This window comes from Salvelinus fontinalis, chromosome 33 (genome assembly GCF_029448725.1).
Source record: "Salvelinus fontinalis isolate EN_2023a chromosome 33, ASM2944872v1, whole genome shotgun sequence".
NCBI lineage: Eukaryota > Metazoa > Chordata > Actinopteri > Salmoniformes > Salmonidae > Salvelinus > Salvelinus fontinalis.
Genome location: NC_074697.1, coordinates 12,649,047 through 12,661,546, shown reverse-complemented (window position 1 = coordinate 12,661,546; position 12,500 = coordinate 12,649,047). Strand labels below are relative to the sequence as shown.

Sequence of the window (12,500 nt, the reverse complement as noted above, 5' to 3'; positions counted from 1 at the left end):
AGGATCTGACCAGAGAGAAACACACACTACCTCTCCTTCTATCCACAAGGAGTCGTCATTTACAAATCTCTGAGGTTCAGTGTCCAAGGCCAAAACATTTATAATCTTCAGAACACGGGAAAGTTGTTCACAGGAATGTTATTTATATTCATTTCCCAGAAGCCCTTGCAACATAAACAGAAAGAGAAAACAGCACAATTCCACTGAGACAAACATTTTTCACATCGAATGTACGCCAAACAAAAAAAAAAAGCATTGATTTCAAAGTCACGGCCGTCGTCGAAAGGAGACCATACTGTACTCGAGTCGCAAATGTAATAACTTGAGACTTGACTTGGACTCGACTTTGATTAGAGACTGATGACTTGAAATGATCTGGCCGGGGTTTTGTAACATTTTGTCACTCATTTTGTGGCACAGAGTCTCCGTAGATTCCTCTCCGCACAGTCAGAGACAGTAGTCGCAGCATCGTAGTCGCAGACTCCTCCTATGAAATTCACATGATGATGCTCATTGGTCATTTGGAATTCACATGTTGATGCTCATTGGTCATTTGGAATTCACATGTTGGTGCTCATTGGTCATTTGACACCCTATTTAACATGCTCCTATGAAATTCACATGTTGATGCTCATTGGTCATTTGACACCCTATTTAACATGCTCCTATGAAATTCACATGTTGATGCTCATTGGTCATTTGGAATTCACATGTTGGTGCTCATTGGTCATTTGACACCCTATTTAACATGCTCCTATGAAATTCACATGTTGGTGCTCATTGGTCCTTTGACACCCTATTTAACATGCTCCTATGAAATTCACATGGTGATGCTCCTTTGAAATGTCCTTTGACACCCTATTTAACATGCTCCTATGAAATTCACATGGTGATGCTCCTTTGAAATGTCCTTTGACACCCTATTTAACATGCTCCTATGAAATTCACATGTTGATGCTCCTTTGAAATGTCATTTGACACCCTATTTAACATGCTCCTATGAAATTCACATGGTGATGCTCCTTTGAAATGTCCTTTGACACCCTATTTAACATGATCCTATGAAATTCACATGTTGGTGCTCATTGGTCCTTTGACACCCTATTTAACATGATCCTATGAAATTCACATGTTGGTGCTCATTGGTCATTTGACACCTTATGCTCCTATGAAATTCACATGGTGGTGCTCATTGGTCATTTGACACCCTATTTAACATGCTGCTATGAAATTCACATGGTGATGCTCCTTTGAAATGTCCTTTGACACCCTATTTAACATGCTCCTATGAAATTCACATGTTGGTGCTCATTGGTCATTTGACACCTTATGCTCCTATGAAATTCACATGTTGGTGCTCATTGGTCCTTTGACACCCTATTTAACATGCTCCTATGAAATTCACATGTTGGTGCTCATTGGTCATTTGACACCCTATTTAACATGCTCCTATGAAATTCACATGTTATTGCTCATTGGTCATTTGACACCCTATTTAACATGCTCCTATGAAATTCACATGTTGGTGCTCATTGGTCATTTGACACCCTATTTAACATGCTCCTATGAAATTCACATGTTGGTGCTCATTGGTCATTTGACACCCTATTTAACATGCTCCTATGAAATTCACATGTTGGTGCTCATTGGTCATTTGACACCCTATTTAACATGCTCCTATGAAATTCACATGTTGGTGCTCATTGGTCATTTGACACCCTATTTAACATGCTCCTATGAAATTCACATGTTGGTGCTCATTGGTCATTTGACACCCTATTTAACATGCTCCTATGAAATTCACATGTTGATGCTCATTGGTCCTTTGACACCCTATTTAACATTCTCCTATGGAATTCACATGTTGATGCTCATTGGTCATTTGGAATTCACATGTTGATGCTCATTGGTCCTTTGACACCCTATTTAACATGCTCCTATGGAATTCACATGTTGATGCTCATTGGTCATTTGGAATTCACATGTTGATGCTCATTGGTCATTTGGAATTCACATGTTGGTGCTCATTGGTCCTTTTACATGGACATGAGTGCGGGTAGGCTGTGCTGGTAGGCTGTGCAGGTAGACTGTGCTGGTAGACTGTGCTGGTAGGCTGTGCTGGTAGGCTGTGCTGGTAGGCTGTGCTGGTAGGCTGTGCTGGTAGACTGTGCTGGTAGGCTGTGCTGGTAGACTGTGCTGGTAGGCTGTGCGGGTAGGCTGTGCTGGTAGACTGTGCTGGTAGACTGTGCTGGTAGACTGTGCTGGTAGACTGCGCTGGTAGGCTGCGCTGGTAGGCTGCGCTGGTAGGCTGCGCTGGTAGACTGCGCTGGTAGGCTGCGCTGGTAGACTGCGCTGGTAGGCTGTGCTGGTAGGCTGTGCTGGTAGGCTGTGCTGGTAGGCTGTGCTGGTAGACTGTGCTGGTAGGCTGTGCTGGTAGGCTGTGCTGGTAGGCTGTGCTGGTAGGCTGTGCTGGTAGACTGTGCTGGTAGGCTGTGCGGGTAGGCTGTGCTGGTAGACTGTGCTGGTAGACTGTGCTGGTAGACTGTGCTGGTAGACTGTGCTGGTAGACTGTGCTGGTAGACTGTGCTGGTAGGCTGCGCTGGATGTAGCCACTATATAGTGATCACTGCATCCAATGGGTACGGATACAGTTTCAGAACACAGTCCTACAGTATTAGTTATTAGTTATTATTATTAGTAAACATGTGATCAATACATGTGGATGATCTTGTTCCTGTAGTGTTTGTAAAACACCCTGGTAGGTTGATTAATAACCTGAACCAGATTACAGGCACTGGTTACAGTGAGAAGCTTCCTCTTGTTAAACACCCTGGTAGGTTGATTAATAACCTGAACCAGATTACAGGCACTGGTTACAGTGAGAAGCTTCCTCTTGTTAAACACCCTGGTAGGTTGATTAATAACCTGAACCAGATTACAGGCACTGGTTACAGTGAGAAGCTTCCTCTTGTTAAACACCCTGGTAGGTTGATTAATAACCTGAACCAGATTACAGGCACTGGTTACAGTGAGAAGCTTCCTCTTGAGCAGACAGCTTGATGAAAACCAGTCAATATTAAAGGTCCCCCCAAGAAAGTAGACCTCTCTGTTTACATCACACACACTATCAAGCATTTCACACACTATATTTAGACACTAACTGTTAACACTTGGTGGCCAATAGCAACACCCCAAAGGAAAAGGCTTTAGATGTGACGAGGGTTAACGGGAGGGTAGACCTGTGCAGGTAGGCTAGTCTACAAAATGAGATTAGTATGGTTAACAGGAGGGTAGACTGTGCAGGTAGGCTAGTCTACAAAATTAGATTATTATGGATAACAGGAGGGTAGACTGTGCAGGTAGGCTAGTCTACAAAATGAGATTATTATGGATAACAGCAGGGTAGACTGTGCAGGTTGGCTAGTCTACAAAATGAGATTATTATGGATAACAGCAGGGTAGACTGTGCAGGTAGGCTAGTCTACAAAATGAGATTATTATGGATAACAGGAGGGTAGACTGTGCAGGTAGGCTAGTCTACAAAATGAGATTATTATGGATAACAGGAGGGTAGACTGTGCAGGTAGGCTAGTCTACAAAATGAGATTATTATGGATAACAGCAGGGTAGACTGTGCAGGTAGGCTAGTCTACAAAATGAGATTATTATGGATAACAGGAGGGTAGACTGTGCAGGTAGGCTAGTCTACAAAATGAGATTATTATGGATAACAGCAGGGTAGACTGTGCAGGTAGGCTAGTCTACAAAATGAGATTATTATGGATAACAGGAGGGTAGACTGTGCAGGTAGGCTAGTCTACAAAATTAGATTAGTATAGATAACAGCAGGGTAGACTGTGCAGGTAGGCTAGTCTACAAAATGAGATTAGTATGGTTAACAGGAGGGTAGACTGTGCAGGTAGGCTAGTCTACAAAATTAGATTATTATGGTCAACAGGAGGGTAGACTGTGCAGGTAGGCTAGTCTACAAAATGAGATTATTATGGTTAACAGCAGGGTAGACTGTGCAGGTAGGCTAGTCTACAAAATGAGATTATTATGGTTAACAGGAGGGTAGACTGTGCAGGTAGGCTAGTCTACAAAATGAGATTATTATGGATAACAGCAGGGTAGACTGTGCAGGTAGGCTAGTCTACAAAATGAGATTAGTATGGTTAACAGGAGGGTAGACTGTGCAGGTAGGCTAGTCTACAAAATGAGATTATTATGGATAACAGCAGGGTAGACTGTGCAGGTAGGCTAGTCTACAAAATGAGATTATTATGGATAACAGCAGGGTAGACTGTGCAGGTAGGCTAGTCTACAAAATGAGATTATTATGGATAACAGGAGGGTAGACTGTGCAGGTAGGCTAGTCTACAAAATGAGATTAGTATGGATAACAGCAGGGTAGACTGTGCAGGTAGGCTAGTCTACAAAATGAGATTATTATGGTCAACAGGAGGGTAGACTGTGCAGGTAGGCTAGTCTACAAAATTAGATTAGTATAGATAACAGCAGGGTAGACTGTGCAGGTAGGCTAGTCTACAAAATGAGATTATTATGGATAACAGCAGGGTAGACTGTGCAGGTAGGCTAGTCTACAAAATGAGATTAGTATGGATAACAGGAGGGTAGACTGTGCAGGTAGGCTAGTCTACAAAATGAGATTATTATGGATAACAGGAGGGTAGACTGTGCAGGTAGGCTAGTCTACAAAATGAGATTAGTATGGATAACAGGAGGGTAATGTCTATGTGATTTTGTTCGGGTCGCCTCAAACCGTTCCATACCGCAGCTTTTAAACCCAACACACAACTGTGAATACCATCACAGAGCGAGACATCAACAACACTGTAAACGTCCCATGAAACGCATTCAGGGGTAATAAGACTAGTTAGTAGCGATAACAGGGTAATCAGTTGACTAGCCTCCATAACGTCCCAAGACTCAACTCACATCCACAGAGAAGCGCTGCTCCCGAACAGTAGTCAAGACAATACTTAATGGTGTCTGTGGTCTAACTAGCCGACAGTACACCATCACACTGACAGGGCAAAGGTGTAAGAACAGCGCAATACTACCGACACCGTTGAGAAGGCTACCCTAACGGAACCTGACTACTACTCCGTTAGTTTAGCCCACAACGGGCTGCGCACAGTGTTTGGCTACACGGTTTGTTGCAAAAAGCACAGCCCTGTGTGAATGATTTCTGCAACAGCGCATCTCTAGATAATAAGGCTCACCAAGTCCACTCACACACACCCAGTCTACAGTTCAATGTAGAGCTAAACAATTGTCTGGAGAGAAACAAGAGAAAGTTGTTTATGGTTGAGACAAGAGGAGGGGAGGGGAGAGAAACAGACAAGAGGAGAGGAGGGGAGGGGAGAGAGACGTGTTCCTGTCGTCGCAGCCTCCCTCCCCTCTTATCTGTTTTTCTCCCCCTCTCTCCCTCCCCCTAGACTTTACAACACATCAAACCCCCCAACTCGACCAAACACCGACGCGTTTGCCTAAAGGAATATGAAAATAAGTTAGTAGCCTATTCACGGCAAGAGACACGTAACTGTTTCTAGTCGTGTGTCCGTTATAACCGTGACACAGTAACACGCAACTCCCTTATTCAAGAGAAATGCATTCTGGACATTCCACGTCACTCACCTCCTTCTTGAGTGTTCGCGTCCTCGCTGCGTTTATTGTTCTCCTCTCTGCTCCCTTCCAGATGACAGCTCCTAGCGAGGTCCCCCGTGTCTGCGCAGCTGCGGAAGCGAAACGCTCCAATCACAGCGCTAGCTTTAGTAACTAGTTGTCCCTCTTGCAATTTACTGTGTTGTTACCATCTCTGTTATGGGCTCCCCGAGTGGCGCAGCTGTCTAAGGCACTGCATCTCAGTGCAAGAGGCGTCACTACAGTCCCTGGTTTGGATCCAGGCTGCATCACATCCTGCCGTGATTGGGAGTCCCATAGGGCGGCGCACAATTGGCTCAGCGTTGTCCGGGTTTGGTAGGCCGTCATTGTAAATAAGAATTTGTTCTTAACTGACTTGCTTAGTTACTGTAAATAAAGATGAAATAAAAAAGGAGTGGCCGCCCTGCAAAGACGACCGCAAGAACACAGCGCAGAACGCTCAATGAGGTTAAGAAGAATCCTAGAGTGTCAGCTAAAGACTTACAGAAATCTCTGGAACATGCTAACATCTCTGTTGACGAGTCTACGACACGTAAAACACTAAAGAAGAATGGTGTTCATGGGAGGAAGCCACTGCTGTCCAAAAAAAAGATTTTTTTTTTAAGTTTGCAAAAGAGCTCCTGGAAGTTCTACAGCGCTACTGGAAAAATATTCTGTGGACAGATAAAACTAAAATTAAGTTGTTTGGAAGGAACCCACAACACTATGTGTGGAGAAAAAAAAGGCACAGCACACCAAATTCTTCCCAGCGATTATCAAGACATTTTGCAGGATAATGTAAGGCTATCTGTCTGCCAATTGAAGCTCAACAGAAGTCGGGTGATGCAACAGGACAACGACCCAAAACGCAGAAGTAAATCAACAACAGAATGGCTTCAACAGAAGAAAATACACCTTCTGGAGTGGCCCAGTCAGAGTCCTGACCTCAACCCGATTGAGATGCTGTGGGATGACCTCAAGAGAGCGGTTCACACCAGACATCCCAACAACATTTCTGAACTGAAACAGTTTTGTAAAGAGGAATGGTCCAAAATTCCTCCTGACCGTTGTGCAGGTCTGATCCACAACTACAGAAAACGTTTGGTTGATGTTATTGCTGCCAAAGGAGGTTCAACCAGTAATTATATCCAAGGGTTCACATACTTTTCTCACCCTGCACTGTGAATGTTTACACGGTGTGTTCAACAGAGACGTGAAAACGTATCATTTTTGAGTGTGTTATTAGTTTAATAAGTAGACTATGTTTGTCTATTGACTTCTGCATCAATCCAGGTCATTCCAAAAAGGGTTCACATCCGTTTTCTTTCCACTCTATGTGTTTTATTAAGACACGTTGCTTAATAAAGAACATTTCAAACAAACAAAACATAAAATTACGACTCATATTCAGATGAGTGTTTGTCCTGGCCCCTTGTTAATAAATCTTTCACAGACACACAAACAAGACATTGGATCAATAAGTGATTGACAACATTCCATCACGTCCTCTCCGGTCTCCAGGCGCTATTATGACGTCACAATGAGCGTGTTCTGTCTCTCTTGTGACATCATCACATCCCCGACGGTCCCCCGGCATTCTACTGGTCACGGTGTTCTTCTGTAGGCGAACTTTCACCGGACAGAGAGACCTGGCTAGCAGAGGGTTTCACTCTCTACTTACCACGGGCCCACTACAGCCTCTGTCTGTATGTCTGCAACACTCTAAATCGATCAATGTGATGATCTAGTGATTAAGATTGGGGATTTTGACCAGTTGATTAGCTACCATGGCACGTAGATCAGTACGCTCCCTCACCACAGGGAAGGATCTAGGTGAGTATGATACTCATAGAATTACATAGAAAATTATATATAGAATTACATAGAGAATTACACAGAGAATTACACAGAGAATTACACAGAGAATTACAAGTAGAATTACACATAGAATTACAAGTAGAATTACATATAAAATTACATATAGAATTACACATAGATTTACACATAGAATTATATATAGAATTACACATAGAATTACATATAGTAACTCATAAAATTACATATAGAATTACATATAGAATTACATATAGAATTACACATAGAATTACAAGTAGAATTACACATAGAATTACATATAGAATTACAAGTAGAATTACACATAGAATTACATATAGAATTACATATAAAATTACATATAGAATTACACATAGAATTACATATAGAATTACATATAGAATTACATATAAAATTACACAGAATTACATAAAGCAATTCATAGAATTACACATAGAATTACACATAGAATTACATGTAAAATTACATATAGAATTACATATAAATTACATATAGAATTACAAGTAGAATTACACATAAAATTACATATAGAATTACATATAGAATTACACATAGAATTACATATAAAATTACATATAGAATTACACATAGAATTACATATAAAATTACATATAGAATTACACATAAAATTACACATAAAATTACATATAGAATTACACATAGAATTATATATAAAATTACAAATAAATTACACATAGAATTACATATAAAATTACACATAGAATTACAAGTAGAATTACAAATAGAATTACATATAGAATTACATATAGAATTACACAGAATTACATAAAGCAATTCATAGAATTACACATAGAATTACACATAGAATTACATGTAAAATTACATATAGAATTACACATAGAATTACATATAAATTACATATAGAATTACAAGTAGAATTACACATAAAATTACATATAGAATTACACATAGAATTACATATAAAATTACATATAGAATTACACATAGAATTACATATAAAATTACATATAGAATTACACATAAAATTACACATAAAATTACATATAAATTACACATAGAATTACATATAGAATTACATATAAAATTACAAGTAGAATTACAAATAGAATTACATATAGAAATACATATTGTTTGGGGGGGGGGGGGTATTACCGAGAATTGTGTACCTCGTAATCCATATGATATGTTACGTCCTGCAACTATAATTGCTTTTGTGCAATTCGTAGGATATGTTACAAATTCTCTTATACGTACAATATGTTACGAAGTGCTTAAGATCCCGGACTGCATCTTTAATTACCCCCCTCAGACACCCACATCAGCCCTCTGGCCAATGAGGGAGGGGCGAACGAGGGCCTCAGCAGACTGAGGGATGAGAGAGCAGAGAGGAGGCGGAGGAAAAGGAGGAGCTCTGAGAAGAGTACAGGAGGAAGAGGAGAGAGGAAGAGAAGGGGGAGGAGCTCTGAGAGGAGTACAGGAGGAAGAGGAGAGAGGAAGAGGAGGGGGAGGAGTGAGAAGGACGAGGAAGAGGGGAATCTGTCCTTAGAGAATATATTTGGCTCCTCCTCCATGTCCAGCACCACGCTGGTCAACACGTTACAGCCCCCACAATGCAACAGTAGAGAACCAAGTCCTGATCCAGTGGCAGAGAGGTTTGTACAGCTGGGTTGCCTGGGAGACGGAGGCTATGGGACGGTCTACGCTGGTTACCGCAGAGACGACAACCTACCGGTGAGTAGCATTTAATAAACACACACACACACACACACACACGCACACGCACACGCACACGCACACTCACACGCACACGCACACACACACACACACACACACACACACACACACACACACACACACACACACACACAGTATATAGTTGAAGTTGGTTGTGTTTGTCCATTGGAGTTGCAGTATTATTTGTCAATGAGTGTGTGTGTGTGTGTGTGTGTGTGTGTGTGTGTGTGTGTGTGTGTGTGTGTGTGTGTGTGTGTGTGTGTGTGTGTGTGTGTGTGTGTGTGTGTGTTTTCTCTGTAGGTGGCTATAAAACGTGTTCCCTTGGCCAAAGTGTTACGTGTACCTGTGGTGAGTTACGTTACGTTAAGTTATCATACCTGTGGTGAGTTACGTTAAGTTATCATACCTGTGGTGAGTTACGTTACATTAAGTTATCATACCTGTGGTGAGTTACGTTAAGTTATCATACCTGTGGTGAGTTACGTTACGTTAAGTTATCATACCTGTGGTGAGTTACGTTACATTAAGTTATCATACCTGTGGTGAGTTACGTTACGTTAAATTATCATACCTGTGGTGAGTTACGTTAAGTTATCATACCTGTGGTGAGTTACATTAAGTTATCATACCTGTGGTGAGTTACGTTACGTTAAATTATCATACCTGTGGTGAGTTACGTTAAGTTATCATACCTGTGGTGAGTTACATTAAGTTATCATACCTGTGGTGAGTTACGTTACGTTAAATTATCATACCTGTGGTGAGTTACGTTAAGTTATCATACCTGTGGTGAGTTACGTTACGTTAAATTATCGTACCTGTGGTGAGTTACGTTACGTTATGTTATACCTGTGGTGAGTTACGTTACGTTAAGTTATCATACCTGTGGTGAGTTACGTTAAGTTATCATACCTGTGGTGAGTTACGTTACGTTAAATTATCGTACCTGTGGTGAGTTACGTTACGTTATGTTATACCTGTGGTGAGTTACGTTACGTTAAGTTATCATACCTGTGGTGAGTTACGTTAAGTTATCGTACCTGTGGTGAGTTACGTTACGTTAAGTTATCATACCTGTGGTGAGTTACGTTACGTTATGTTATCATACCTGTGGTGAGTTACGTTACGTTAAGTTATCATACCTGTGGTGAGTTACGTTACGTTAAGTTATCATACCTGTGGTGAGTTACTTTACTTTAAGTTATCATACCTGTGGTGAGTTACGTTAAGTTATCGTACCTGTGGTGAGTTACGTTACGTTAAGTTATCATACCTGTGGTGAGTTACGTTAAGTTATCATACCTGTGGTGAGTTACGTTAAGTTATCATACCTGTGGTGATTTACGTTACGTTACGTTATCATACCTGTGGTGAGTTACGTTAAGTTATCGTACCTGTGGTGAGTTACGTTAAGTTATCATACCTGTGGTGAGTTACGTTAAGTTATCGTACCTGTGGTGAGTTACGTTAAGTTATCATACCTGTGGTGAGTTACGTTACGTTAAATTATCATACCTGTGGTGAGTTACGTTACGTTATCATACCTGTGGTGAGTTACGTTACGTTATCATACCTGTGGTGAGTTACGTTACGTTAAGTTATCATACCTGTGGTGAGTTACGTTACGTTAAGTTATCGTACCTGTGGTGAGTTACGTTATGTTAAGTTATCATACCTGTGGTGAGTTACGTTAAATTAAGGTATCGTACCTGTGGTGAGTTACGTTACGTTAAATGATCATACCTGTGGTGAGTTACTTTACGTTAAGTTATCATACCTGTGGTGACTTACGTTACGTTAAGTTATCATACCTGTGGTGAGTTACGTTACGTTATCATACCTGTGGTGTGTTACGTTACGTTAAGTTATCGTACCTGTGGTGAGTTACGTTACGTTAAATTATCGTACCTGTGGTGAGTTACGTTAAGTTATCATACCTGTGGTGAGTTACGTTACGTTAAGTTATCATACCTGTGGTGAGTTACGTTACGTTAAGTTATCGTACCTGTGGTGAGTTACGTTAAGTTATCGTACCTGTGGTGAGTTACGTTACGTTAAGTTATCATACCTGTGGTGAGTTACGTTAAGTTATCGTACCTGTGGTGAGTTACGTTAAGTTATCGTACCTGTGGTGAGTTACGTTAAGTTATCGTACCTGTGGTGAGTTACGTTATGTTAAATTATCATACCTGTTGTGAGTTACGTTAAGTTATCGTACCTGTGATGTGTTACGTTAAGTTATCATACCTGTGGTGAGTTACGTTAAGTTATCATACCTGTGGTGAGTTACGTTAAGTTATCATACCTGTGGTGAGTTACGTTAAGTTATCATACCTGTGGTGAGTTACGTTAAGTTATCATACCTGTGGTGAGTTACGTTAAGTTATCATACCTGTGGTGAGTTACGTTAAGTTATCATACCTGTGGTGAGTTACGTTAAATTAAGGTATCGTACCTGTGGTGAGTTACGTTAAATTAAGTTATCGTACCTGTGGTGAGTTACGTTAAATTAAGTTATCATACCTGTGGTGAGTTACGTTACGTTAAGTTATCATACCTGTGGTGAGTTACGTTACGTTAAGTTATCATACCTGTGGTGAGTTACGTTACGTTAAGTTATCATACCTGTGGTGAGTTACGTTACGTTAAGTTATCAAACCTGTGGTGAGTTACGTTAAATTAAGTTATCGTACCTGTGGTGAGTTACGTTACGTTAAATTATCATACCTGTGGTGAGTTACGTTACGTTAAGTTATCATACCTGTGGTGAGTTACGTTACGTTAAGTTATCATACCTGTGGTGAGTTACGTTACGTTTAATTATCATACCTGTGGTGTGTTACGTTACGTTAAGTTATCGTACCTGTGGTGAGTTACGTTACGTTAAGTTATCATACCTGTGGTGAGTTACGTTAAGTTATCATACCTGTGGTGAGTTATGTTACGTTAAATTATCGTACCTGTGGTGAGTTACGTTAAGTTAAATTATCATACCTGTGGTGAGTTACGTTACGTTAAATTATCGTACCTGTGGTGAGTTACGTTACGTTAAATTATCATACCTGTGGTGAGTTACGTTACGTTAAATTATCGTACCTGTGGTGAGTTACGTTACGTTAAGTTATCATACCTGTGGTGAGTTACGTTACGTTAAATTATCATACCTGTGGTGAGTTACGTTACGTTAAATTATCATACCTGTGGTGAGTTACGTTAAGTTAAATTATCATACCTGTGGTGAGTTACGTTACGTTAAATTATCA

General features: G+C 40.6%; 2 protein-coding genes across 2 annotated transcripts in view; one reads left to right on the top strand and one right to left on the bottom strand.

Annotated features, from left to right (window-relative positions):
* Positions 1 to 5,748, bottom strand: part of LOC129832524 (uncharacterized) — a 70,288-nt gene extending 64,540 nt beyond the window's left edge. Inside the window, 1 exon segment of the mRNA XM_055896644.1 lies at positions 5,662 to 5,748. The gene's annotated coding sequence lies outside the window, so the exon portion shown is untranslated.
* A 463-nt stretch (positions 5,749 to 6,211) lies between these two features.
* LOC129831727 (serine/threonine-protein kinase pim-2-like) overlaps positions 6,212 to 12,500 on the top strand; it is an 18,528-nt gene continuing 12,239 nt past the window's right edge. Inside the window, exons 1-3 of the mRNA XM_055895129.1 lie at positions 6,212 to 7,500; positions 8,813 to 9,234; positions 9,538 to 9,585. Coding sequence (XP_055751104.1) covers positions 7,455 to 7,500; positions 8,813 to 9,234; positions 9,538 to 9,585 — 516 coding nt within the window. The 5' untranslated portion in view covers positions 6,212 to 7,454. The remainder of the gene's footprint in view (positions 7,501 to 8,812; positions 9,235 to 9,537; positions 9,586 to 12,500) is intronic.